This window comes from Molothrus aeneus, chromosome 4, assembly GCF_037042795.1.
Source record: "Molothrus aeneus isolate 106 chromosome 4, BPBGC_Maene_1.0, whole genome shotgun sequence".
NCBI lineage: Eukaryota > Metazoa > Chordata > Aves > Passeriformes > Icteridae > Molothrus > Molothrus aeneus.
This window is the reverse complement of record NC_089649.1, coordinates 38,459,510-38,486,161: the sequence shown is the minus strand read 5'-3', so window position 1 is coordinate 38,486,161 and position 26,652 is coordinate 38,459,510. Positions and strand designations below refer to the sequence as shown.

General features: G+C 37.9%; 1 protein-coding gene across 1 annotated transcript; it reads right to left on the bottom strand.

Annotated features, from left to right (window-relative positions):
- Positions 1 to 1,551: 1,551 nt before the first annotated feature.
- NEIL3 (nei like DNA glycosylase 3) lies at positions 1,552 to 23,353 on the bottom strand. The gene is made up of 10 exons (XM_066549061.1): positions 23,255 to 23,353; positions 19,350 to 19,465; positions 16,719 to 16,853; positions 15,224 to 15,437; positions 14,062 to 14,136; positions 10,859 to 11,025; positions 7,657 to 7,826; positions 4,978 to 5,380; positions 2,946 to 3,120; positions 1,552 to 2,115 (listed from the first exon to the last, which is right to left on the bottom strand). The coding sequence occupies exons 1-10, from the start codon at positions 23,351 to 23,353 to the stop codon at positions 1,939 to 1,941; spliced, it is 1,731 nt and encodes a 576-aa protein (XP_066405158.1). The 3' UTR covers positions 1,552 to 1,938.
- Between the last annotated feature and the right edge of the window lie 3,299 nt (positions 23,354 to 26,652).

Genomic DNA, 26,652 nt, shown 5'->3' with positions numbered 1-26,652 from the left:
TTCACTGTCTTTTGTTTAGTTTCCTATTTTCTTTAAGTGTAAACATGTGAGATTCCTTCGTTTCTTTTTCACTGTGATAAGCTCAGGGTTTGCCCTTTGATTTCCCTGTCTGCTGTTCCTCACCTTGTGACATTACACAACTAGCATATATAGCAAAATCAGGCTGGTACAAATATACCATATACAACATATTCAATACAAGAACAGAAAAAGTAAAGTGATTGCAGTAGTGAATAAATGCACTTAATCCTTTAAAACTTGTATGCATTTTATTTAAACAGAGATTCACTTCTCGTCTCACTATTAAGCTAAAAAATATGTAAGAGCCCAACTGTAATTTTTCATGCATTAAAGTTTGGAAAATTCATTTAACTTCCAGCTTCAGAGAAATCTTAACATTCATAGAAGGCAAGTAATCAGAAATGGTTGTATTTCTTTTTTATTTTTCAACTTTAACTGAACTGCTGAAGATTAATCCCTGTGCCAGACATCCAAAAGCATGTACAATTTGAAAATAATCAAACACTTTATCACCATAATAAATTGTACAAATACAAGTGAGAAACCAGTCAGATTGCAATTCTAAAGATTTAGATGTATAAGCACAAGCTAGCAGCAACATATCATTGCAACAAGAAACATCATAGAAAGAGACAGCAATGGAAAAATAAGTCCTCACGTGAAGTAGCTTGTTCTGTTCTCAGGTGGAGTTCTGTACCTCATGAAAGACATATATTATTTGGAAAGAGGCCATTGACCAACATAAAGATTATAGTTTCTACAATCTGATTAAAAAATATTTTCTTCATGTAAGGAAAGTTTTGAAAGATTTCAAAGCTATCAAATGCTACTGAAAAGAGAAAGAAAAAAAACCTCTGAATTTGTGCTGCTTAGGAAAAGAATTAAGCAGTTTCCTTTGCATCATGGAATGGAAGATTTAATTGGAATGAAGTTATACAATGTTCTCAAGAAAATCAAGTAGTCCTCCATAAAAAAAAATACCACAAGTGTTTGCACAGACCAAAGAACCTTTTGCAAGGTGTTTCATCCCACATATTTTGCTGGGAAGCAACACTATTTCCCATTATTTTCAATTAAAACTGGCTGCAATTGAATGATGTATGAAGCTGAACGATGTATGACCATTTCATTAGTCTCATTTTCCTTGGTATCTATAGTACACTTTCTAAACATTTGAAGAATTCTGTTTCTGATTTGATAGCTTACCATATTCTATTTACTCTACCCCTTGCTTCAGCAAATCATGGTAAAACCTACAAACATAAACTGAGTTCTAGCTATCTTGGAGGTAAGATTTTATTATCTATTATATATGGATTGGGGGAAAAAATGTTCAGTAGCAACTAGAAGAAAACATTAAGACATGGATTTAGAATATATAATTTAGAAAACCAAAAAGTCATGTTATTTGTTTTAGGGAAGTTTTTTGTCATTTTCCAAATCTAAGCAAGGTCAATCAACTGTTGTAACATTTGAATTGTACAGTTCATTGCTGTTTCATCTTATGCTCTGAGAAAGCACAGACTGGTATTTAACAAAGTATATTCTTTTTATTCACTTTTGTTAAATACATATTTACACTTAAGAAAATTTAAAACAATACATGAAAATTTAAAGCAATTTAAAACAATACATATAAAAAGGAAACAGTGCAATTTTTTATTAGAAATACAATAGTATATGTTGCAATATGTTGCAAGCTAAATGTTTATTTCATAATTGTAGGCTTCATACAAGCAGTGTTTAATTTTTATAGGACTATGTAAAATTACTCTTTCTAGATCTGTTCTTTACATTGGAGCTCTTTTACTAGTTAATGAGTGAACAGGGAAAAAGAACAAACCAGAAGTTACTACGAATGTTACAGGCATGTTACGAATGTTACTTAAGACATCCTGAAGAACAGGTGCATGAGCATCATGGAAGAATCTGCATACCTGGCCCATTTTCTGCCCATTGGAAGAAGCCACACTGTTTTTCCTTCCCAAGAGGGCACACAAAAAAGTTCTTTCCATTATTGGGACCAATCTTCAATACAGTCTTCATAACACATCGCTTGCCATGGTTACAAAATGGAAAATCCAAGTCAGCCCACTGCCAAAGAAACAGGTATCAGGTACATGTGATGGCTATGAATTCCTTATTTTAAAATGGACAATAGAAAAAGACCTACAGGGGATGCCATAGAAGAAATTCTTCCTAGTACTTAGATTAGTTTTATCACTTTTGTGAACACTTTTTAGATTTTTCTTTAACATCAACTGCAACTGCATGCACTTTGACTGGTGTAAGTTGAAATTATGTCAGCACATAGGTTTTTTTTCAAATTTAGGCATTACTGTCTTGAGTCCATCTATTAACTACCTGATAGTCATGACTATCAGATCACTTTTCAGGTCAAAGTTTTTTAAGACATCCACATCTGTAGCAAGAAGGAGCAGAGGCCACCAATTGCAGCAAGGAAGGTCATGTTAGGTATTAGTGCAGCAGTGGGAGGGTTTGCCCAGGCAGTTTACAGAATCATCATCCTGAGAGGCTGTCAGGATTTTGGCTAGCCAGAAACATGGCTGAAAATCAGATCTAGTTTGTTATAGTCCTTTCAGGAAGAAGCTGATCTGAACAACTTTTACAAGTTCCCTCAAACCAGTATTTTTCTTATACATCTGTTTCACATCACTTGGAAGTAGATTAAGAGCATTTGCACAAGTAGGTGCCATCTCAACATTAAGAGAAGTAACTAAAACTGTTAAGTTCAATAGCTATTATTAATCTCTTAGTTTCAATTCAGTGTGCAACAGTATTTATGTCAAACTTTAAATGGAATATATCTGCTGTCCATGATTGACACATCACTGGGCCAAGGAGGTTGCAGGAACAAGCACTGATTATAAAAGCAAAAACAGGTCCTGAAGTCTTATACATACTTGAAAGTATTCACACCGAGTTTCCCTGGAGAGAGGGCAGCAGTAAAACTGCCTTCCCTTGTTTTCTCCATCCTTTCTCACAACTCTGAGGCTGCAGAGACGGTTGTGTTTACTGCAGCGAGGATGCCCCATGCTCAACATACGAGTAGCATCTGTCACATTAGCTTGAGGTGTGCTGTAATGACAGGTGACAAAATGACTTCTGTGTAATTTAAAAGGGATTAGCAGCCAAAGAACTCTCTCCTACCATGACAATAGCTCACCCAGTGTACTTTTGCATACAGTGACAAAGGACTTGCTTTTCTAATGCACCATATTGTATGTGCCTTTAAATCTGAATGATTGCGAGTTGTGAATAGACACGACTGTGTGCTGCCCTTGAGGTACTATACCAGTTTTCCCCACCATGTCTTAAATTATTTTGAAGTACTCAAATTCATGTATGAAACAAATAAATATTACTACTGATGTTATACTGCCCACCTCAAATTCTGATATGTTCTAAAAGAGTATTCTGCTCTCAGTGGGAAAAAGACCAATACCACTAATTACTCCAGTCTGAAGACATTTGTATGCTTCACAGAAAAGACTCCCACCCTCTTTACTGAAAAGTTACAGTAATGCTCCAAATCACATTTGGACAAGAAATAATCCAGATGATGGGATGAAATAGAATTCTCTGAATGGGATAAAGTCTCCTTCTTCCTCATGATTGAGACAATTTCTGACTATCTAAAATACACAAGGTTTCATTTAAAATAGTGACATGAAAAAGATTAATGCTCTGAAATGTATCTTTCCAATATATTTATAGAGCAGAAAAGCAGTAATGGAACCTTAATGAAAGAAGACAATATTATTTCATTCTGGTCAAGTTATCAGCTTAGGAATTTTATGTTGTCTTCTACATCTGGAAGATTGCAGTCCTGCAGACACCAGCAGTTTTATTCCAACACCTCATTAAAACACAAGAAGATAAAAATAACCAACAGATTTTTTGTTGGTTTTGGTTGTTTAAGAAAATTCTATAAAAAAAAGCATTTCAGTTGATGACTTGCTACAACAACTTGTTGTCATGATTGATAGTATCTCATTTCTTGTTTACAGTCCTCTGTATTCTCAATTATCCTGCCTACAGCCTCAGTTCCTCAGTCTGTACTGAAAGTGTGAGGAGGAATTGTATTCATTCCGTCTAGCCTGGCTAGTCAGCGAGATCATTTCAAAACTGGTGCTTCAACAACTTAAGAAGTAATTTCTGTATTTCAGAACAGACACATGACGAAGAATTTTGTAACATATCATCAATATTTCACATTCAGCCTGCATAATTTACCATTGTATGTGACATCTACCTTGCACTCCCATTACTGTTGTTACTATCTGCCCAACTTTTCTGTGACAACCCTCATAGATTCTCACATTTCTCTTAACTAGGCGATGGATGTGTCTGAACAGGGCTCTGTAAATAAAAGTATGGGTAGAGTATTGAAGTGGTTATATACAGAATGGGGAGGGAAGTTAAGAGTAAAAGCAGTGATGGGAAGCTCATCAAGGTAACTGTACAGATCTTCCTCTCAAGGAAGAATGCTGAAACCTGGCAGTTGACAAATAACTTCAATTAGAATACATTCATCCAGATAGCTTCCTTTTGTAATCTTTCACATTGATTTTATGATCTCTCTAAGCAGATAGCAACTACAGTGCTAAGATCAGACAGCTCCTGAGGTAGAAATGTGCTTGACCTATTAAAACTAGACTGGCCTATTCAATGGGAATAGCTGAACTATGAACAGCTGTTTAACTTACAGTAGTACTGGCTGGATGCCAAAATCAGGACTTTTCTAATGACATCCTAGGTAATTCAGTGCTTTTGAAATCTGAATTAAATTATAGTTAGCCTAGAATAAGTTACCTCTGGCAGAAATCCAAAGACAACACTGTCTGAGCCAAACAGCACAGTATTCAATTAATATTTAAGGATAAAGTTGGTTTATGGGATTATAAAGACTTGCTTTCATTTTAGAATACATACCTGATTGCTGTATTATATGGGTGAACCAAAGGTACATGGTCAGTTTTCTGTTTCTTCTGTATGTGTTTGAAAGAGACAGGTTGCTGACAGGAGGACAAAGCCAGGGCAGCTATGTTTGTTGAGCAATCCTTGTCTTTGCTTCTCTCTGACTGGCAGGTATTGCTTTGGATCTGCTTGCAATTGCTTTTTGGAAAAACACACTGAGAAAGTCCACCAGATACCTGGATATCGTTTCTCAAAACAGTTTTGTTACCAAGATCTGTTAAGACAAGAGTTGTAGTTCCAAATGCAGTTTTCCTATTGATCTTTATTTCTGTGCTTGGTTTTCTGAAATCATTACAAGGGTACTTCATTAAGTTTGTGTTAAAGGCTGCACAATCTTCAAAACTCTCCATCTTTGGAACTAAGGAAAAAAGTTTTTAGTTATAATCCATCTGCATAGAATGCTACATTATATTTCTGATCTGTATTCGTAAATTGTCATTGGAGAATGAAAGAGTAAATTTACAGTACCATCTCAAAACCACCTCAAAACTCTTATCTAACAAATTAGATAAGAGTACAAAATTTCTTACAATAAAAAAACTCATTCTCAGTGCACTCTTAGAGTCATGTAAAACATGTGTTTCTAGATAGCATTACTATTGCTTGAGTAGGATCAATTAATGCTATGTAAATTAAAGCTATCAGACACTTAACCATAAAAAATTTAATTTGGCCCAAACACAAAGATTAAAATATTTAAAGTTTTCAAAATAACTTTTGATAACCTCAGTAATGGGAGATCAAAGACTATAGTACCTCCAAGCAGAAATGCATTACCCATTTTTTAAGTATTACCTTACTATTAACACAAAAATTAAGATTTTGGGGTTTCTAGTGATTTCAGAGTTCCCATCCTTTCCAAACTTTGTGTTCATCCAAACTTACTGACTGTAAGAGGCTTTTCAGAAGAAAGCAGTCCAGACATTTGCTTTGTGATATAAACAACAGTTTCTTCACAGAATCAGAGGCCCTCCTAGTGGGCAATAATAATTTCAAAAGAATAGGAATAGTTTATTAATGCCAATTTAATACATAAGGAGACTGTAGGTAATCCCCTTCCTGAGAAAAGGGTGAAAACCTAATGGCATCCTATGTGCAATCTTTTTAGGTAGCTGTGAAACCACAGTGTTCCAGGAGAGAGTCCTTCCTTTTCTACTATATCCAGTGTATTCCATACAACAAAGAGGGAATTAAGCAGAACATGGGTAGATGAGACATACACTCTCTCCAAAGGCATTCTCACTCAGAAACAAAATAAGAATCCCTACATTTGACTTGGAACATTCCTTGTTTCCAGGCACCTTCCATTTTGCCACTACTGCACAGTCAAACATATCGGTTTCATTCAGACTTTTTAAGACAGAATAGTATTGGCTTAGCCTCGTACTTAGCAAAGGAGCATGGAAATTGCAATGTAATGGTAAATAATTATCTGTCTACAGACTGAATTATTTTGGCTGTAGGGCCAGCAGCTAATTTTACAGACCAAGTATCCTGTCCTCAAAAATTCAAACTTTTCTGCTGACAGTAGGTAATTTTAGAAACAACATAAAAAAACAAACATTGAACCAAGTGAGAAGGGAAAGACTCCTAAGGATTTAAAAAAAGAGAGGTAAGCAAACCTATTTTGAAAAAAAAATTCAAATATCACTCCTATGCAAAAATAAAGTCATATTTAAAAAAAAGAAAGATTTCCCAACAGTATTCCATCGAGTCTAAGACAGCTTCAAATTCCACGCCTGATTTCAGTAATTGCATATAACTAAACAAGTAAAATTCAGAAGTACAGGAGAAGGAACAAGTTTTGTTTCAAAGCATAAAGTAAAGCATTTGTGCACATGGCATAATACATTAATTCCAGGATAAATGTTAGTTGGTAAATCCTATTCTGTGAACAGATTAAAATTTTCAGGTTTCTGGTGCTGATTTGGCAGAAGAATTATGCAAGATTTGCCTGTGTTGCCAACAACTGTCATGTACGGCACAAAGACATACTTTTATTGATTCCTGACCTGAGAAAATGAACTATAGCTAGTGCCAAATAAGGGTTTTCCACACATCACTCCAGTCATAAAATGATTAAGCAATGAAGCAATATTTCATGTAGATAGCAGCATTAAAAGCTCCAACAAGAGACAAACAACAAATTGAGGTAAGAAGTTCAGAATCATTTTTACTCTGAACTTGAAGGGAAAAAGGTAGCCCCAGAGGAACCTGGCATCCTTTTAGAAAAGGGTACTAAAATATATTGCTTTTGTTCACATGAAAGAATGACACGTAATTTTCCAACCTTTGATGATTTCTAATTCAGACTTACACTGCAAACTTTGAAGGATTTTACACAGAGTTGAAAGAATTGAGATTTTTCTCACTCCTTGCCCCAGTAAAAATAAAGGGTCACTGAAGACACTAATCTATAGAATCCCACCTGCACACCAGGTTGGAAGATGACACTTACAGGGCTTAAGACAAGACAGTTTCCATATTGTCTGTGTAAGATTTCCTCAAAATCTGACTTCAAGTTAGCTAGTTATATATATATGATTCACAATGAGACACTTCTACATAAAAACTACACCGAAATCATAGACCTCCCATCTTTCCCAATACAGCTGCCAGACAACCCTTCACTACCTTCAGGTCTTGAAGTCAAACAGGCATCACAAATTTCAGCAGAAGGCTTGTTTATTAGGGTGCAGCACATACACATCCACTCCTCTTCAGATTTCCGAGCTACATGTTCATTAGAACATGACCCCCTGCTGTATGCCCAGCCAATTAGGCTGCTTCTAGCTGGCAGTTTGCTGTGAAACAAAAGAATGATGTTAGTGTTTTGTGACGTTCCCCCTACAAATTGCCTTACGCCACTCTGTGCAGGAAGGCATGGGCTAGAGAACAAGCAGGATGCAGTGTTAAGCCTCCTATCAGAGCTTGGACAGCATGTCAGTGTTCAAATTTGATTTTTCTTTTCTTTACCTCAAGGCCAAATCTTTCCAGATGCTGCAGAAGTAAAACAAATAAAAATATTTAAACAAGAAATTGACAGAAAGTTAATTATCAACTGGTGTACTCTCCAGGACAATGCCCCAGTCTCTCAGATTCCCTACCATTTCCAAGTACTGCAGCAAAAGGCTTGGTGAGAAAGGGAGAGTGTTTTAGGGCTTTCCCCCCATATCTGGTACACAAGACTTGCTAACAAATGCATTACTGGATGAAGAACTGCTTAGAAGATGAACTGCAGAAATCACACAGTCTAGCAAATAATTTTTTTGTTCTCATTTAAATGCTACACATAAGTACACATTGTTATCATAACAGCCGAAAGCACTGAAAGCTTTAAAAGTCAGAATGTCTCTTGTGTGTCACCATTTGCTAGAAAGCCTTTTAAAATGTAGAAACCTGTTCAGAATTAAGGAGCCTAGCTGTGACTTGTGAGACAAAGCTACTCCAGACACCACTAAAGATTTAGTTGTATTTATTTTCCTGTAAATTATAACCTCCTATGTTGATAGACTGATTTAGAATCATAGTTACTCCTTTACAGCTTCCTGTTACAAGGGGCTGCTCTTGTCATAGTATCCAAACACTGACAGCATATTAATTGTAGCTTGAATTTACCTGTTCAGTAAGTTACGTATGTATGCTTTTAAGTGCTATGATTATCCAACTTATGGTTGATAAGTTGTCAAGCTTATATTTTTTTATATAGTTTTTGTGGAATTGTGGACTTTTTGGAGACTTTTATTAATCCTAAGAATTTAAGCACTTCAGTCAACAATGCAAATGCTGTAGTTGGGCACTGTTGTGACACTCCCTTGACCCATCACTTTTTCCATAACGATCACTTTCTGTAAGAGGCTAGAGCTCTAAAGTAACAGTAAAGATATCCACTACCTACCACACCTTCCACAAAAGGAAAACTAAGGAGGATAATGAGAACTGCTGACATTCCAAAGAGTCTGTGCTGTTAAGAGGTAGAACAGACATTACAGCAGCATTCACCAAAATACTGTGGCTAGCAAACAAAACAGCCAAACTGTAACTGTTCAAATGGGTATTTTCACATTATTAGATCAATTGTTCTACTCAGTTATCAAAAAATGCATTACTAGACTGAATATATTCAGTGTATCATGTTTGGGAATTTAATTCCATGTTGTTACCCAGGGTCATCTGTCCTGTCATTATAACTCCCACACCCTTTCCCAGTTTATGAAATATGTGGGGAAAGGTCTATTTTTTAAATTCAAGGTACTTTTGAATTTGATGGGCTAAGTTTATAATGGGTATTTTCTAATTTTTTTTCAGTTGAGCAGAATCCTAAGCTAGTTGACTTGACCCCAGAACCACTGGGTAGAATTCTACAGTTTATGATCTGTAGCAAGTCAGTCTAATCACATGGGCCCCTTCCAGTCTTTAAATGCAAAAAGCCTGGAATGGCAAATAAATTACTTGAGCTATACATAATTTTATACAGTAACAGTTACTGTAAAATTGAAAAGAGTGCAGTAGAAAACAAAGAACTGACCATTAGGATAAGGACAAGACAAGAAACCATCTTTTTATTTTATAGCTACCACTACCATGTTTTTTACTTAAATACAGCGCTCTTTAATTGTTTATTTAAAAGTACAACAACAAAATGCTAAATCACTACTTGTTCTAGAAAACAAAGATTTTTTTCCCTACACTGTTTTCTAGTTATCTCACTCAACAGAAGAATGCTGTCTTCCTACATTTTTGCAAAATATTTCTCATTATTACTTTCTGAAAATACAGCAGATTTGGGTTATCAGCTTGTGAAATATTCATCTTCCATGCTGGAATTTTCGATATTTGATCTGTACCCAAAGGCAATTTTTTAAGCTTTAAGCAAAATCCCTTCAGCCATCTGAGTCTTGAAAGAAGCTTGGAGGTAGGAGAGGGATTTATGTGCTCTGTAAATCTTATCTAAAACATATATATATATACACACACCCCCCCACACACTAACGAGGCAAAGTCACAAAGTGAAACAGCATCTTATATTAGACTGACAGAGAGTATAAAGGCAGAATTCTGAAGCCTCAGATGAAAATTTTCAAGAATAACAGATGCCTAAGTCTGAATAAGGTATTTTTGTAACTTTTACCTTTTGACCCTTTGTGATATCAAATGCACTTTCTGCTTTCCTGAAATAAAAGGAGGAAAGCTGCTGCTAGCACAATTTATGTGGAAGCAGAAGTGCCTCTGTAGCACACCTATAGCAAAAGCTTTTAAAATCCAATAAGGAGGAAGAAAAAGTACTAAGCCCCTAAAATATTTGCTGCACTCTGAATTTACTGAAGTTTTAGTTATCCTCAGTAGAATTCTATATCCAGAAGAAAACTGCAAAGATGCACAGCCATCTAGATATGCCAGGACTGATGGGGCTATCCTGCAAAAAGAAAGACAAATTCCTACTTCATTATATTCAACTCAGTTGTATGGAAACATCCATGCCCTTTACATTGATAACGCCAAGAACAAAGGGCAACTTTTCTGGTGACTTAGTTTCAGTGAATAAATCTGAGTACTCTGAATTGTTTCATAATTCCTACATTTGATTAAAGTAATAGCTGCTTCATAATAGATGACACCTTTGAAAAGAATAGTAGCAAAGAATCGAAGCTTCTAACCATTTTTAAATACCAATAGGCAATTTTTTTTTCTTCTTGCAATACGTTCTGGTTTTGTCTGACATAGTTAATTTAGTTATAAAATGCACACAGATCCATTCTATTTCAAAGGGGGTGTCCTTTTACTGTAGCAACACTTTGAGGTGCTTAAAAACGTCACCATGATGCTACCATCATACCTAAGATTGACGAGCTGGGGATCTGCCTTTTGACATCGAGAGCAGAAGTAAGTCATCCTGTTATGGTCCCCCAGACGGCACACGGTGATGCTGCCACTGCACTCCCTGCAGGCTGGGCGCTTGTACACCTTGTAGTGTCGGTACAGCGGGGACCCCGTTCTGCGGCACTAAAACAGAACGTGTTTAAAATCCATGTTAGAGACTCAGGATCAATTTAACATCAGTCTGAAAATAAAAAACACTACATAAATTGTCAACTCAATGACTAGATGAAGTTATTTAAGAGAGACATTAATAAAGGCTATCCCTGTATTTCACATTATTTTATGTAAAGAATTGACAAGTCAGGTATAACAGTGTCTGTAATTCTCCACATAATGAAATAAAACACAGGAAAAAAAAAAAGCATACTAGCAAGGTGCAAGTAAATACATGCTAGGAACTCTCTGAGTTCAGCTGGACCAGTTAGCTCTGAATCAGCACCAATAGTCTTTGACCTGATACTTGCAGGAGTCTTCTTGAAGAGCTAATGAACTCCAATCAATGCAGCATAGAAAACAAAACAAAAATAAACCACAAAACAAACACCACCTTCTCTCACCCCCAAAGACCCAAAAACTCAGCACAGCTCAGATGCAATGCTACAATCTGGGTTAATAAGCCTTCCCAAAACCTAAAGAACTGTGCAATGCAGAAATATTCCCAAGATTCTGTAAATGTTGGGTAGTGCCCAATAAAGTTGCTCAGCTGTATCTTGGCCCTGGCCATGCCAAACAACTTGAAAAGCCACTTGGCACTATGGTGAGCTCCCCAGAGTCTGGCAGAAAGCCATATTAAATTAAGTACAGTACAAGCCCAAGGGCAGTGACTTGAAAAGCCTCCAGACAGCTGGCAGGCACATTTTATGAGACAATTCCCAAAATACCCAGGAAGTCAGCATAGACACACTACAGCTAAAAGCGGCAAAAAAAAAAAAAAATTCCAAACAAGAGCCCAGTAGAGATGCAGCCAACTCTGCCCTACAATTGCAAATCCTTGGGCTCAGCTCAAACGATACCACAGCTGTCCAAGTAATACCGGCACAGCCCTGGCAGAGTTCACTAACTCTAGCTCTATAATGTACAAAAACCCTTGGGAATTCTCCCAAAACACAGGTGTCTTTGAGCACAGTATTTTTGCTTCTACTGTGCTCTTATTCATCAGTCTTGCTGAAAGAGAATTCTTGTGCCAGTGCAAACTAGTAATTCAATCAGAAGGAATTACTAATATATATTTGCATGAATATTCACAGCTGCCTCCTCAAGGTTTTCAGTCAGTTTCTTATGAGTAGCTTTTTTCCCATCCAGTTATGCAAAAAACAAACAAAAGCAACAGCTTTTTACACAAACAGGACTCTTCACCTTTGCATATGCAATGATACAGTATGATGACTGCAAACAATCCATAACAGTCTATTAAAAAAATTCAAGCACTATCCCTCATTAACATATTTTCATTATGTCTCTAACATGGAAGGAGAGGCTAGCCCTCTTAAAAGTACTTGCTAAGTGTGGACTACAGAAGTTTTGAAATTGGCTAAACAGAAAGTATAACCTCTTTATTATCAGTCCAAAAGCCTTTAAATTTCTGAGTATTAGAGTTGTTGCAGAACTAGAAGGTGTCTCTTTACTGGCAGACGTCATTACGAATTTCAGAGAAATGAAAACATTTCCCTACCAACAAATTAAAGTGCTCTTTAGTGGGTTGAGGGAAAGTAGATACTTAAGCAGACTATTAAACAAATTAAAGTTTTAGCCTTTATGATTTTAGGAATGTTAGGTGCCCTCACCCTCACCTATGAAAAAAATTCTTTTTAGCACTGCTAGCTCCTTGCCTTTCATGAACATCAAGAGAAAAAGACAAAAATGTCACTACTGCTTTTCTTTTTTTTTTTTTTTGTTTGTTTGCAGCTTAAAGAAACCAAACATAGAAGAATTAGGTAAAATTTTCTCTTTTGCTTTTGTGGAAAGTTAAAGAGCACCAGAGCACCATGAATTATGGAGTTTATACAGGAAGAAATTAAGTCCTACTGAAGTTATAGTAGTAGGGAGAAACCATAATTTATTTCACTTTATCAACCAAGTCCATTATTTGAGTTAGGAAAAAGAAGTTAGAAGTTGCAAACTATTTAGCCAAATAAATTTAATTGCTATTTCAAGTTTTATATAGGAAGCCACATCAACTACTTTCATACTTCCCTGGGACAATGTCTAGTTCCTAGTTTGAAGAGTAATCTTTATGTTACCTTACACGTAACTTTGTGCTTAGCCTACATCAATTCTGACATGTTCAGACTGGCATAACAGCACATGCACAGAAAGACTGAACTGGCCTTCAGGCTGCATCTGTGAAAGTCTTTTGGGCCAACCTGTGCATATTTTGACAGTCACGACTCTCCTTACCTTTCCATCATCTGACAATTCACAATTAATAAAGAGCACACAAACCAACATTCCTATTCATGGAAACACTTGCTTTGTTGGATCTTTATACTGTTTTCACTGTTGCAGTGTGATGCCATTTCCTGTTTCACCTATCCCAACCCCCCAGATGTGCCAACCTCTCCTTTATCCTTTGCCCTCCTGCTAAGAGCTGTCCATCAATCTTAACATTCCAGCAGGGTTGTGGTGTGGTTGGCAGAACTTCAAAAGATGTCCTTCAGGTCTGGGCTCATTGGCCTGTCCAAGTGTCTTTATCCCTTGAACCTTCCCCTCCTCACACCGGGTTGGTGCCTCACCTGTCCCTTCCCCTCCCCCTGTCCCCGGGCTTAAAAGGAGACGGGACCATGCGGTCAGGATTCTGTTAGGAGCTGTTACAACATTCAGGTCTGTCATCCTGGAATAAAACTCTGGATTAAAATTCCACTATAGAATCCTCTCCTTTCTCTCTTCACCATCGCCTGAACCTTTTCCACCAGAGGTAAACTGAGTTCCTACTATGCCTGGATTTGTTCCGAGTGCCAGCTGCAGCACCCAGCCGGCCAAAGGTATCTCTGGGGTGAAACACCACAGCTGCCCCTTTGGCCCAGCAGCGAGGCCAGACGAGGCCAGGCACGTCCCACCCAGAAATACTGGGATTAATATTCCATATTTCACCAGATGATCACACACAGCTAACATGCCAGAGTAATATTTTGGAAGTTCTCCAGAAATATGTGCCAACACCTTATAAAAAAGCAGGGTAAAATCACGTGTCATTTTCACCAAGTGACGTATATGCTCCTCTGTCAGTTGGCAAACCTGTAAGAAAGAAAAGAATGAGTTTTAGAATATTACAATGCTAAGGGACAATGGCAAAAGAAGACCTATGAGTAGGTGCACTTTGACACTGATGTGGAGCTGCTTTTCTCCATGTTGTGATACTTCCCTGACTCCGTATTATATGTATCATCTCACTAACACAGTACATGTTTACATTCTGTAATACAAAAACTCACTGCTTGCATACCAAACAACGTGCTTTGCCTCAACCATGCAAAACACGTGCTAGAAAATTCAGTTTTCTTGCCCTATATTGACCAAAGAGTTCATGATCACATGAATAACAGAGTTAGCAAGTCTCACATCCCTCCTAATTTCCTCATGGATCATAATATGACCTATCATCTGAGGCTCTTTCCTCTGAGACACATTCAGGAAGAATACAGAAGTCAAAGGCATCACAATTACAGACATATCAACCAAATTTATGTTTCTTACGAACCCAAAATTTTATATCACTTTTATTTTCTCTGTCATATCACAGATAAAATTAAAATCCAGATTAATCCTATGAACAATTTTCAAAATACTATGTTTAAAAAACTTCAGTTACTAATCTTGTCCAGTTTCCATTTACATCCTACGTAATCTCTGTTTTGCAAATATCATCTTCTCAACCAAAGTTTGAAAGGATCTTGAAGGATCTTGAGGATCTTAAAACAGAAAAAGTATGATAAACAATGGTAGAAAAAACAACTGATGCCAGCTAGCAGGATAAGAAGTAGAAGAAGCAGCTGCAAAATTATCAACTCTACCACATAAACTACTTTGGGTAGTAAATGAACAAAAAACCTGAGCACTTTTCACTTTCCCTTATTTATGGACTATCAGTTTAATGGCAGCATAACAGGATGCCAGACTTAAAATATGAAAGTTTATCAGCTCCAAGTGTCATGACAAAAACCTCTTGTTATAAAGATAAAACATTAATTTAGTGTCCAAGAATAAGTTAAGAAATTACAGATGACAAAACAAAGGTAAGAAAATAGCAAAATATTAAATAAACATGTATTTAAATTCTGAATATTTTGGTGTCCTTAAAAACCATCTTGAGACATTCACCCACCTTAACACCTGGATGAAGACCACTATCAAACAGTGCTTCATTCTTTATGATATTTCCCACTCCAGGTAATACTGATTGATCCAGTAACACATCACACAACATACGGGTGTTCTGCTGCTTAATCGCATGTTCTGCTCTTGAGAAGCTAAACTTTGGAGAACAGACATCCAAACTTTCCATCATCCTCACTTTCTGCTCACATTCAGCTGCATTTCTGTAAGAGAAAAATACACCGATAATTTTTATTTTAAATATATTCTAATATTGCAGTGTGGTTTTAAAAACAACAGAACAAATTAGAACATTATATGCAGATAACAGAAACCATGAAAATACCAGTGACAAGAAGTGGCACAGAAATTCCATTAAACACCTTTTCCAAAAACAGGTCAATGATACATGCATGGAACATGCATCTAGTCCGATCTCATTTTGTTTGTAATAGCTTGAAAAATATTTGCCAGCTCCTTGCTTTAAAACTACTTCCCAGATGGAAAGCCCATGTGTTTGGACTCTCAAAAATACCTAACTGTATGGTTACATGGCCCACTAATTACAACATGACATTTATATGTGTGTGTGTGTATATATATGTAAAATCAATTTATATATTATATTTTGAAGAATCACAGAACATTCTGAGTTGGAAGGATCCCACAAGGATCATGAGGTCCAGCTCCTAAGTGAATGGCCCAAATGGGAATCAAATCCTCAATCCTGGCATTATTAGCACCACGCTCTAATCAACTGAGCAAATTATAATTATGTAATAGATGTATGTAGTAGTAGATTATTAACAGTAGTTACAAAATTTAGAAAAATATATATTCATATTTTAAGATATGTATTATTAGGATAAGCATACTCATTTGAAAATAATACCATACAAGAAGTCTTGGCTTACATGAGATTTTGTAGTTTGTAATTTTACGTACACTTATATATGTTGCATGAATTTACATGCCCATTTCCACTCAAGAGCCTTAATCACTAAAATCAAACTTGTTGATGTTTTTTTTAGCAATGTGAAGTACAGTGCTAACGGGCATAAACATCTGCTTAATGTAAATTAGAACAATTATAAAGATTTGCTTCCATAAAGAAAAAACATAAAAACCCAACCTTGGGAGCATAAAAACTTGAAACCAGTAATCGTGGCAGGTTATTTGTTACTCTCGTTAAGAAGTGAGACTTGGTTAGAAATTAACAGAGCAATAGGTTTCGGCATACAGATCTAAGGATAAAATTAAATCCAACTTTCATTCCCAGTTTTGACACTACCTAATGACACTATGGCATAGCATTACTTTAACTGTATGTAAGCTCTGATACAAAAAGTAACAAGCTCAAATTACCACACCAAAAAATATGATATGTTTAGAAAGTTTTTTCTTGACAGAACCCAAGTACTTAAAAATTTGTACATTATTTTTTTCATTTACCTTAAAAGATAGTTATAAAAAGAAATAAACTGTTTCATTAGTTTCTGCTTTACCTATACTCTACTGTCACATCCCAAAAACAAACAGTATCCTCCATAAGCTGTATCTCCAAAATTGGTTGTGCTCCATTCCTTTCTTTGCTTCCATCAGGATTAATATGCATGGAACCATTCATACCAAAGTGAATCCTTGGAAAGAAAGAGAGTTTTTATAGGTATTTTAACTTTGCTATCATTTCCAAGCACTACACCAGTCTATTTTTAGAGCTGTGAACCTTACCTAACCAAGTCAGTATGCACGTACATTAATTCTAGTCATTACCAGTAACACAGCAACAAACTTAGCTTACAGAATGCTCAATTCCCAAAAAAGAAAGAATGCTCCCCAAGTAAAAATCCCTCCAAAACATAGCTGGTTTTGTGTAGTCTTCATAATTCATTATACAGAAGTCAAACCTGATCATTAAGAAGCACCATTTCTGGTGCATTTAGAATTTTTTTCACTTGACATGCTGATCTTCCAACACAGATTCATAAACTTTCAGGAAGGCCGAAAGAAATGAGGCCACTTGACCAGAAAATTTTCTGTTAAATCAGGCAGAAGTCACCTGGTATGAAAACAAAGAATTTAGTCCCCATATTCCCACCACTATTATCACATTGCAGCTAAATCCAGTAACACCATAAACAACATAATTAGTATTTGCCATATGTTGTTTTCTGCTTTTCTTTGCCTACAACCACGGCAAAACCTGCAAGTCAATTAAAATTAATAAAAGAAATAAACTGAAAAATGCACAGATGGCAAAGTTGAAGAACAGACCCTTTCAAGCATTCATTCTACAGATTAGTAATGCCTTAAGAGGTCTTAAGTTTTATAAAATATTCTACAAGGAGCTATGCTTGAGCAAAGGACAAGTCTGACTATTATCTCATACATTTTATTTATTACAATTTCACCTGCTACAATCAAGACCTAAAAACCATAAGATAGCAATAATGCCTTTTACTATACACTGTATATCAGAAAAAGTAGATAATTTTATAGTTACAAGAAGATTTAACAGACTAAACTACATAAATGACCAAAGAAAAGCAATATCAGGTCTCTGTTTCCAGTAAGCCCAGCTTTCCTATATTCCAGGAAGGACAGGCATTTTAAATATTTACAGATGGGCTAGACACATGTCATTAAGCCTATTCTTAAAGTTACTCTTTAAAACATGAAAAAAGTAATGCTATGAGTTGTAGTAAACCCCATAGATTTAGGAAAAGCACCATGGAGGACATGAACAATAGGAATGCTGAAACAGCAAAAGAAAATTCCTGTTTTCTTGTCCTCCACCCCTTAACCTACCTCTGTAACCCTATAAGGCAATGTCATGTTAACCCCTTACCCATTGGTCAAGCTTGGATCCTTTCCAACCCTATAAAAGAAGCATACTGTACCCCATTAGTTGAGAAAGAAGAAGAGCAGAGACCCTTCACGGACCTCCCCAAATAAAGCCATCTTCGTGGAACAGCCTGCGCCTTCTCCTTCTCCTCTCTCTCCGTCTGCTGCAGCCTCAAGCCCAGGGCACCACTACCTAGCAAGCAGAGCTGAAATCCTGAGAGCTTGCAATCACTATAGAGCTGATAATCACCATGCTTGCTGGATGGTAGCCCTGCGGCCTTGGCATGAGCGAGCTAGCTTCGGGCACCCAGTCCCTACCCAGGGACTGAGCTCCTGAGCCCTAGTGCTCTGCATTATGATAAGGCCAAATAAGAGGCTTTATTAATGAGTTACTTAAAAACCTGTGTCTTTCCAAAACTCTTCTTACAAGTCAGATCAGGTGATATAGTTGTTTCAATCACTTTTATCTTCAAAAGCCGTTTTCAATTCTCAAGTGCCATGAGTAGTACTGCACAGGCTTAACTTATTTTTAAACCGAGACAAATTTATTTTTAAACCAAACTCTTGCATCTTGCTAACAAACAGTGATGCATTAAATGCTTCCAGAAAATTATTTTTCATTCAGTTTTATAGCTGATGGTTTCATTTACCAAGTTCCAGTATACTGTTTGAAATAAATTTTAAGAATCACAACTATTAGCTATTCTAGTGCCTTCTCAGTTCATGACTAGAAGAAAAAAATTAATCATCACTACACGTTTACATTCAAAAGCATTAAGAAATTTATAAAATTTAATTCTAAACTGTTTCATTACCTTTGATGTCCTGAAATAGGGCAAAATATAAATCTTTTTAATTACAAATAGAAAAGGCATGCTAATCAAGCCTAGGAAATGTTATTCAATGAGAACTAGTAGTAAAGAGTTGATGATTTCTAGTTTTAAGTAAGAAGGTGAAACTTTAGAATTATTTCGTGCTACACAATAATTGCAGGGATCTGAATGCACTGCATGTATTATAACTATTTTGTCTCCACAAAATGCAACTTCCTGTTTGAAACAAAGCATGCCAATAAATAACTGTCATTTTCAGATACCTTTACATGGAATCTTGGAGTAAAGTAGTATATTCTCTAAACATGTGATTTTATCCAGTATGCCTGTACTGCAGAGAGGCTGATGAGAAGTTTCTCTCTAACACTTTCAAATCTCTGAAAGTGCCATTAGCAAGATCAAGATGACCTCTGCAAATATATTCAGTCTGAACGCATAGGAAGGCTTTTTCTCACTTACCTCAAAGCTTTCTGATCAAAATACATAAAAAGTTCTTTTCCCAATGTCTCCACACCCCTGTAAACATGTCCAACAAGGAAATCATGACCAGAGATGTTCTCTTTACTTGCAGCAGTCTGAAAAATGAGTACATACACAAAGATTAAGGAGAATTTATACTGCTTAGATTCTAGCACCAGTACACATTCAGCAAGCAGCTGTACTAACTTGGACAACATTAACTATTTTCCCCTTAAGTATTCTACCAAAAACAATGGGACTATTAACCCACGAAGCAGTCACTATTGCTAATGCTATCATAACTTACCTCAATTTTTTTCCTAACTGAAACAATACATCTTTTTTATCAGGGAATTTTATGCCTTTTCCTTCGAGTCATGAATTTATAATAAGAGTTTCAGACTGGTGCAAAATGAACAGGTACAGTTTGAATATTAAAAACATGTCAGTGTAAATTCTGCCATTTGCAGATCTATATCCTTCTTCAAATGTTAATAACAGGCTTTCAGTGTTTTGCATAGTGTATTGTGTGTTACAGAAAAGCCTCCACTGAGCCCACAGAGACATCTCTCTCTTCCTGCTAGTTTTAAATCTAATCTCAGAAGCAGGTGAGCAGCAGGTAGGACACTACTAGAGGACAATGTGAGATTGAAGCAGTCATATTTTCTTCCATAGCACATGAAAATACATTGAATTTACAAGGGATGTCAGCAGGTTATCTGGTCCAAACACCTGGTCAAAGCAGAATACACTTAAGACAGGGAGCCCAGGCCCTTGTCCAGTCAGATTCATAGCAGCTCCAGGGATGGACACTCCTATCTCTTTGGGCCCTTGTTCCATGGCTTGACTATTGTTGTGGTGGAAAATTTCTCCTAATACTGAATGAGAACTCCTGTTGTCCCCTGCATCTGCTGCTTCTCACCCACTGTGCAAGTCCCTACAGGAGCCTAGCTCTGTCTCTTCCATATCCTCTTTACAGCTACCTGAGGAGAGCAAGAAAACCCCAGTTCTGTCAGCTGCTCCTTGAGCACCATGTGGTTCACCCTGCTAATCATACCAGAGGACTCACTCTAGTCTGTTATTATCTTGCTATTACTAGGGAGTTGCAAACTCAGGTGCAGCCTTGCAATTGCTGCTCAGAGGTAAGCATCACTCTCCTCAACTTGCAGAGCCTAGCATGGGGATGTCCCTCTTCTTGGAACATGGAAGTGACATGGACTCAGCTTCTACGGGACCCTAAAGCCCTTTTTTGATGCAGAGCCATTTCCCATCTGAGCAGCAGCCAGGACTGTGCTCTTCCATGACACTCTTCTGTTCCAAGTGCGGGACTCTGCAGGTTTTCCAAATGCTGAACTTGACTTTCCACCAGCCCTTTTTCTCAGCCTGTGAAGGTCCCTCTGACCAGCACCCCAAGGTCCCTTCAGACCTGTGAGCAGCAGACTCACTGCCCTCACAGCCCTGACTGCAAGGCAGATAGATGTATCAGTGCTTCAATTGCAGCACTCAATTTCAATGCAAATATGTATGAAAGCAACGCTGGCAAATCAGCCAGGCTTCTCCTAGTTAGTGACATTTCAGAGCTACTCCCTATGCAATCTCCCACTATATTATTACCTTGAAATGATGAACATTTAGAGAGTTTTATGGTTATTATTCTGTCAAGTAGGAAAATAAAAACATTTCTTGCATAACATTTACTTTGTCTGTTATCAAAATATGAAGAAAGCAAAATTTTGCTCCCATGTAAGCAGTTCATGCTTTCCAATAAAAGCGCTGGAGTCTACTGCTGTGCAACAAAGTTTATTTGAACTTTAATCCACTCAGGGTTGTTTAAAACAAACCAGAATAGGAAATTACTGAGATGGAAAACTAAACTGTGTTTTCAAATATTTGAAGTTAAATTCATACCTCTTTGGTATCAGGCAAAATCTTACAGTCATCATAGTACCAACTCTCCTAAACACTCTCTTCAGCAGTGGCCAAGGCTTTGGCCATGGTTAGCAGCCTCTGTGAAATCTAAAAAGTCCAAAACCCTTAGGTTGGTTATTTTCCAATGAATAGAGGCTGCCCTGAGGTGACTTTTACTGCACAAAGTGATAATAACAAATCTATTTGAGGGAGTGAGATTTCTTTTTGAAACATTAGGAGCATAACTCCTTACATCAAAAATCTGTCCTGAAAGATATTAACCTATAAAGACTAGTCCCAAGATATATCTTAGAAAGATGTATTTTCAACCATTCTTTCCTAAATTGTTTCACTGAAGTACTATCTTACTGTGCCTTAATCACAAACTCCTACAATGCTTTATATACACTAAAAGTGGGTCAAAATTCCCCAACTTTCTGCCTGGCAGGATCCAATATATTTACTTAAAACAAAAGCAACACATAGTCTTTTCAAGATGAGCAAAATGAGGCATGGAAAAAAAAGATACCTCTGTAATCAAAACCAGAGGACAGTACCTACACGCTTATCAGCCAAGTGATTTCTCCATCTGCTACAAGGTCTCACAAGTCTCACAAACTTCATACTAGTAAACTATGTTATGCTGTCAATGAAAGGATACAAACCAAATGTCACACTCTTTATTTAAATACTTGGTCTAATTAAAATTGCTTAAAAAAATAAATATAGAAACTGCCTTTCTGCAGACCAATGTGTAGCCTTCTCATGTTTCACATAGATTAGAATCATAGCATAGTTTGGTTTAGAAGGGACCTTAAAGCGCATCTAGGACATGCCTAGACTGAAGAGATTATGAAGGAAGATTAGCAATAATTTCCCTTGTATCTAACGTTCCCCCGAGTAACATGGTATTTTGAAGTTTATCCTAAGTGAACAGAGCGATGCTAAAAGCTTTCCCTCATTACGCCTCAAATCTCCTGTTTCTACAGCTTCAGAATCGTCTTCACACATCTGACCTGCCGCAATTGGATTACTATGGTGCTGACAAGAATATTTCACAACTTCAAGGAAGAATTCAGTATTCGCGGATGACACCCACTATCACCCACGGGCGACGGCAGCGGCGGCACAGGGGGCACCAAACACGCCGCTCGGAGCTCCGCCCGCCAGCCCTGGCACCCCAGCGGCTCCTGCCCGCTCGCTTGCTCTCACCCACACCCGGCGGCATTTACCACCGCGGACAAACACGAGCAAAAGCGCTGGGCCCCGCTGCCCGGGGCAGCTGCCCCGCCCTGCCCGGTGGCCGGGCCGGCAGCGCCGCTCCCCAGTCCTGTCCATGTCCGTGTGCCCTCACCGCTCCCCCAGCCCTGTCCGTGTGTCCTCACCGTTCCCCCGCCCTGTCCGTGTGCCCTCACCGCTCCCCAGCCCTGTCCCTGTCCGTGTGCCCTCACCGCCCCCCAGCCCTGTCCCTGTCCGTGTGCCCTCACCGCCCCCCAGCCCTGTCCGTGTGCCCTCACCGCTCCCCCGCCCTGTCCGTGTGCCCTCACCGCTCCCCAGCCCTGTCCCTGTCCGTGTGCCCTCACCGCTCCCCAGCCCTGTCCCTGTCCGTGTGCCCTCACCGCTCCCCCGCCCTGTCCCTGTCCGTGTGCCCTCACCGCTCCCCAGCCCTGTCCCTGTCCGTGTGCCCTCACCGCTCCCCAGCCCTGTCCCTGTCCGTGTGCCCTCACCGCTCCCCCGCCCTGTCCATGTCCGTGTGCCCTCACCGCCCCCCAGCCCTGTCCCTGTCCGTGTGCCCTCACCGCTCCCCCGCCCTGTCCGTGTGCCCTCACCGCTCCCCAGCCCTGTCCATGTCCGTGTGCCCTCACCGCTCCCCCGCCCTGTCCGTGTGCCCTCACCGTTCCCCCGCCCTGTCCGTGTGCCCTCACCGCCCCCCAGCCCTGTCCATGTCCGTGTGCCCTCACCGCCCCCCAGCCCTGTCCATGTCCGTGTGCCCTCACCGCTCCCCCGCCGCCCCGCGCGGACCGCACGCGCTGTCCCCGGCGCAGGCGCGCCCGCAGGCGCTCAGCGCAGAGTGCGCAGCCCGGGCCCTCCACCATGGCCGCGATGGCCGCCGCCGCCGCCACCGCCTTTCGAACGTCCCGCTCGCCTGAGGGCGGTGCGGCCCGACAGGCACCGCCCCGCTGTTTCCTGTTTCTTTCCTTCTGAATGGCAGCTCCTGCTGCTCGTACATTCCTTGGTGGCTCCTCGTCGCTCCCTGGTGTTGTCTAAAACACGCGCAAGTGCATCTTACTTCAAGACTTGATCCGGAATCAGAAATTAATTTCAGCTTTTAAAAAGTTGGTATTTATTAGGTTTCTGTAGTCAGTCCAGGTTTACAGAAAGAAAATGCTCCTTTACCCGCCACGTTTGAAGTACAAACAGGCATAATAAACTCTGCGAGCTCTAAGAAAATTGGGGGAATTTGCATTGTAAGGTAGAACACTGGGCACCATTTCCCAATGCCCAGCTCGTGAGGCAACACTCACACTGGTTAAAAACACTTAATGTTATTTTTTACATACACAGCTTATGAAGAAGAGTATCCACTCTTCTATCTGGGCTCAATCAAAATATGTTTTTCTTAAAAGAACTTTTTTTTAACATGGAGGGAAGTGGATAAATCAGACTAAATTATGTTTATTGAAGAAAAATATAATTCACATTTTCGGCTGAAGTTAGGGTGTGCTAACCTTGTTGCAAATGCCTTTTTTTTCTTTTTCTCAGTGGTGTTTTTGCTGTGATATTTTAAAATCAAGACAATACGGCAATTTTTAGTCAGAGAATTAAGCTCATGAGTCAGAAATCGGCAATGTTAAAAAATGGCATGCAAAAGTGATTTTCTGCTGCTCTAGAATTCTGCCTTACTGTTCTTTCAAGCAATTAAAAATTGATACGTAACTCAGGTTTCTATATTAATATTTAAAGTACCTTAAAAGCACAGACAATATTTCCTGTCACTTGGCAGTCAAATATAATGTTTTTCATACTAAGGGACTTCATTTCATAGCTGGATATTTTTCTGTCAATGGTTTCTGCAGTGTGCTACAGCAGATTGGGTTTTCAATTCTACATCTAATTCTGCAGATTAATCAGAACTTCCAATAGTAGCCATTATTTAGGTTCTCTAGCCATTTTTCACTTATGTACATGAATTTTAACCAGAAATTCTGCATCAACTCACCTTTTGCATGCACTTATATTCCACTAAAAACTCACTTGCAGGTATGCACAATCTTTTGTTGGTAAGATTCATATTAAAGTGTTTGTTAGTGGCAAACATTTGGGGATTTCTTTGCTATAATAAAAACATTTAATAATATGTTTGAAAGAAAAGGAAGAGAGGTAATAGCACTGTAATATTCCAGTCTGACTGTTCTGTATTCTGTAGCAAATGACCAGTGCTGAACTTTAAATCAGGATAGTTTATAGGTAAAAGTACCTAAATGACAGCGGCTGAATGAAGAACAGTTGTTGGGCAATATTATTGCTAATGTAATTTCTTAGTGATCTAATAGTGTAGCCAAGTGAGGAATATACAGTTGTTTGTGTTTTACAGCATTACAAATAGAATAGTCTTAGCTGCTTTTGTGAAAGTATTTCCTTGAGTCAGGAAATCTCAGTTGCTGCCATTCAGTTTCAACAATGAAGTTATCAGGCTACAAGGCAAGTTTTAAATATAAAAAAATAAAAACTTCATTAAATTTATTCCAGAGTTCTGTATTAGAATTTAATATTTCTTGGCAGGTAATTCTATTAATCGTTGTTCACACCTTATTTTGATTTTGAAAAATCCAATGTCCACAAGAATCTCTCCCACAGGTAATTAAATGTGCAAATTACAAACAAGCAAATAAATCTCACTCAAGTATAAGTTTAACATTTCACTATTTTTTTTACTTCTTGACTGCCTTTGCATCAACAAAATCAGTCTGTTCTACTGCACAATAATTGATACAGCTGTAACACAAATTATTTGCAGTGAAAGGCAAAATCTCTTTTTAAAACAAAAATTGAGTAAATCTACATATGCTCATAAATTTGACCTGTGTTCTTGGAGCTCTTTGCACAGCTGCCTCTATTATATTTTTCCCAATGGGGTTTGCAGGCATCGTTTCTTGGTTTATTTGTACATTTGCATATTTACCATCAGATAATAGCATACAACAGAACAGTGTGCTCAACATTGGACACTCACATTTTGGTATATTAATGCACTTGTCATCTCATTAGAAAAAAAACTAAACACAGAGAAGTGCATTCTTTCTAAAACTTCAGGTTTCCCAGAAATATAAAAAAAATACAATTCTTTTTTTAATTTGGGTTTCCAGAATTTATATAGAAGCCCTAATTATCTACCTTGTTGTCCCAGTTAATGTAACAGAACATTTGGCATAAAATTGATGTGGCTAATTGGTGCAAGTAGAGCAACTGCTAAAACTTTTTACTTTATGCATATTTTCTCCCTTGAATTAATATTTTAATCTTAGACCATTGGTGCTCAGTTTCAATACCTAAGTTAAATTTGCAATTAGTAGAGCTTTGAAAGCGGTATTGGCAAGTAATATTATCATATGGCAAATATAGATCAATTTAAATAAAGGCCAATTTAAGTATCATTTTAGATCAAATAGTAAAATTGCATTTTTCTGAAGGCTACACAAGAGAACAGAAATATGCAGAGTACAAGCACAGATTGTTCAAAACCAGCAGTATGAAGAACATCAGCACTGAGATCCTTGCTAAAGCATAGGGGTTTTTTTTTCTACTGGCAGGTTGAAGTATACACTGAACTACAAAGATATTCCCTTTATGGTGACAAAATCTTGGATAAGAATTAATAATCAGTGATGACTGATCCATTTCCTGCTTGCTTAAAGAGTTAATGTGAACAGTTAAGCACACTCAAAATTGCTTATCATGTAATCCCAATGAAATCTTTCCTAAACCTTGTAAAAACATTCTCAAATCCTTCAAAATTAAGTCTCTTAATGCAATTAATCCAAATAGTTGCACTGTCCAGGGAATGTGTTCTGGTTATAAATTCCTGGTCTGCCAGTGATTTTTGAGGGTCATGCATAGTTGATACAGACACATAATCAAATTATTTTTTGTCAGTTATCTGAAAATAAATAATGCCATGAGTGCTTGGATTCTTTTATTAGTAGAGAGGTCTTACTTTCCTTTACCAAAAACCCCTATACTACTGTAGCTTTGTTTTTACAGCTGCAGTTATTGTAAAGATAAAGATCAAGTAGGTTCTTTGGGAACTGCAGTGAAGCATCAATATAAAATTATTAACCAAATTGTGCTATTATTATTAGAGTTTCTTGCATTTATTTCATTGTAATCATACTAA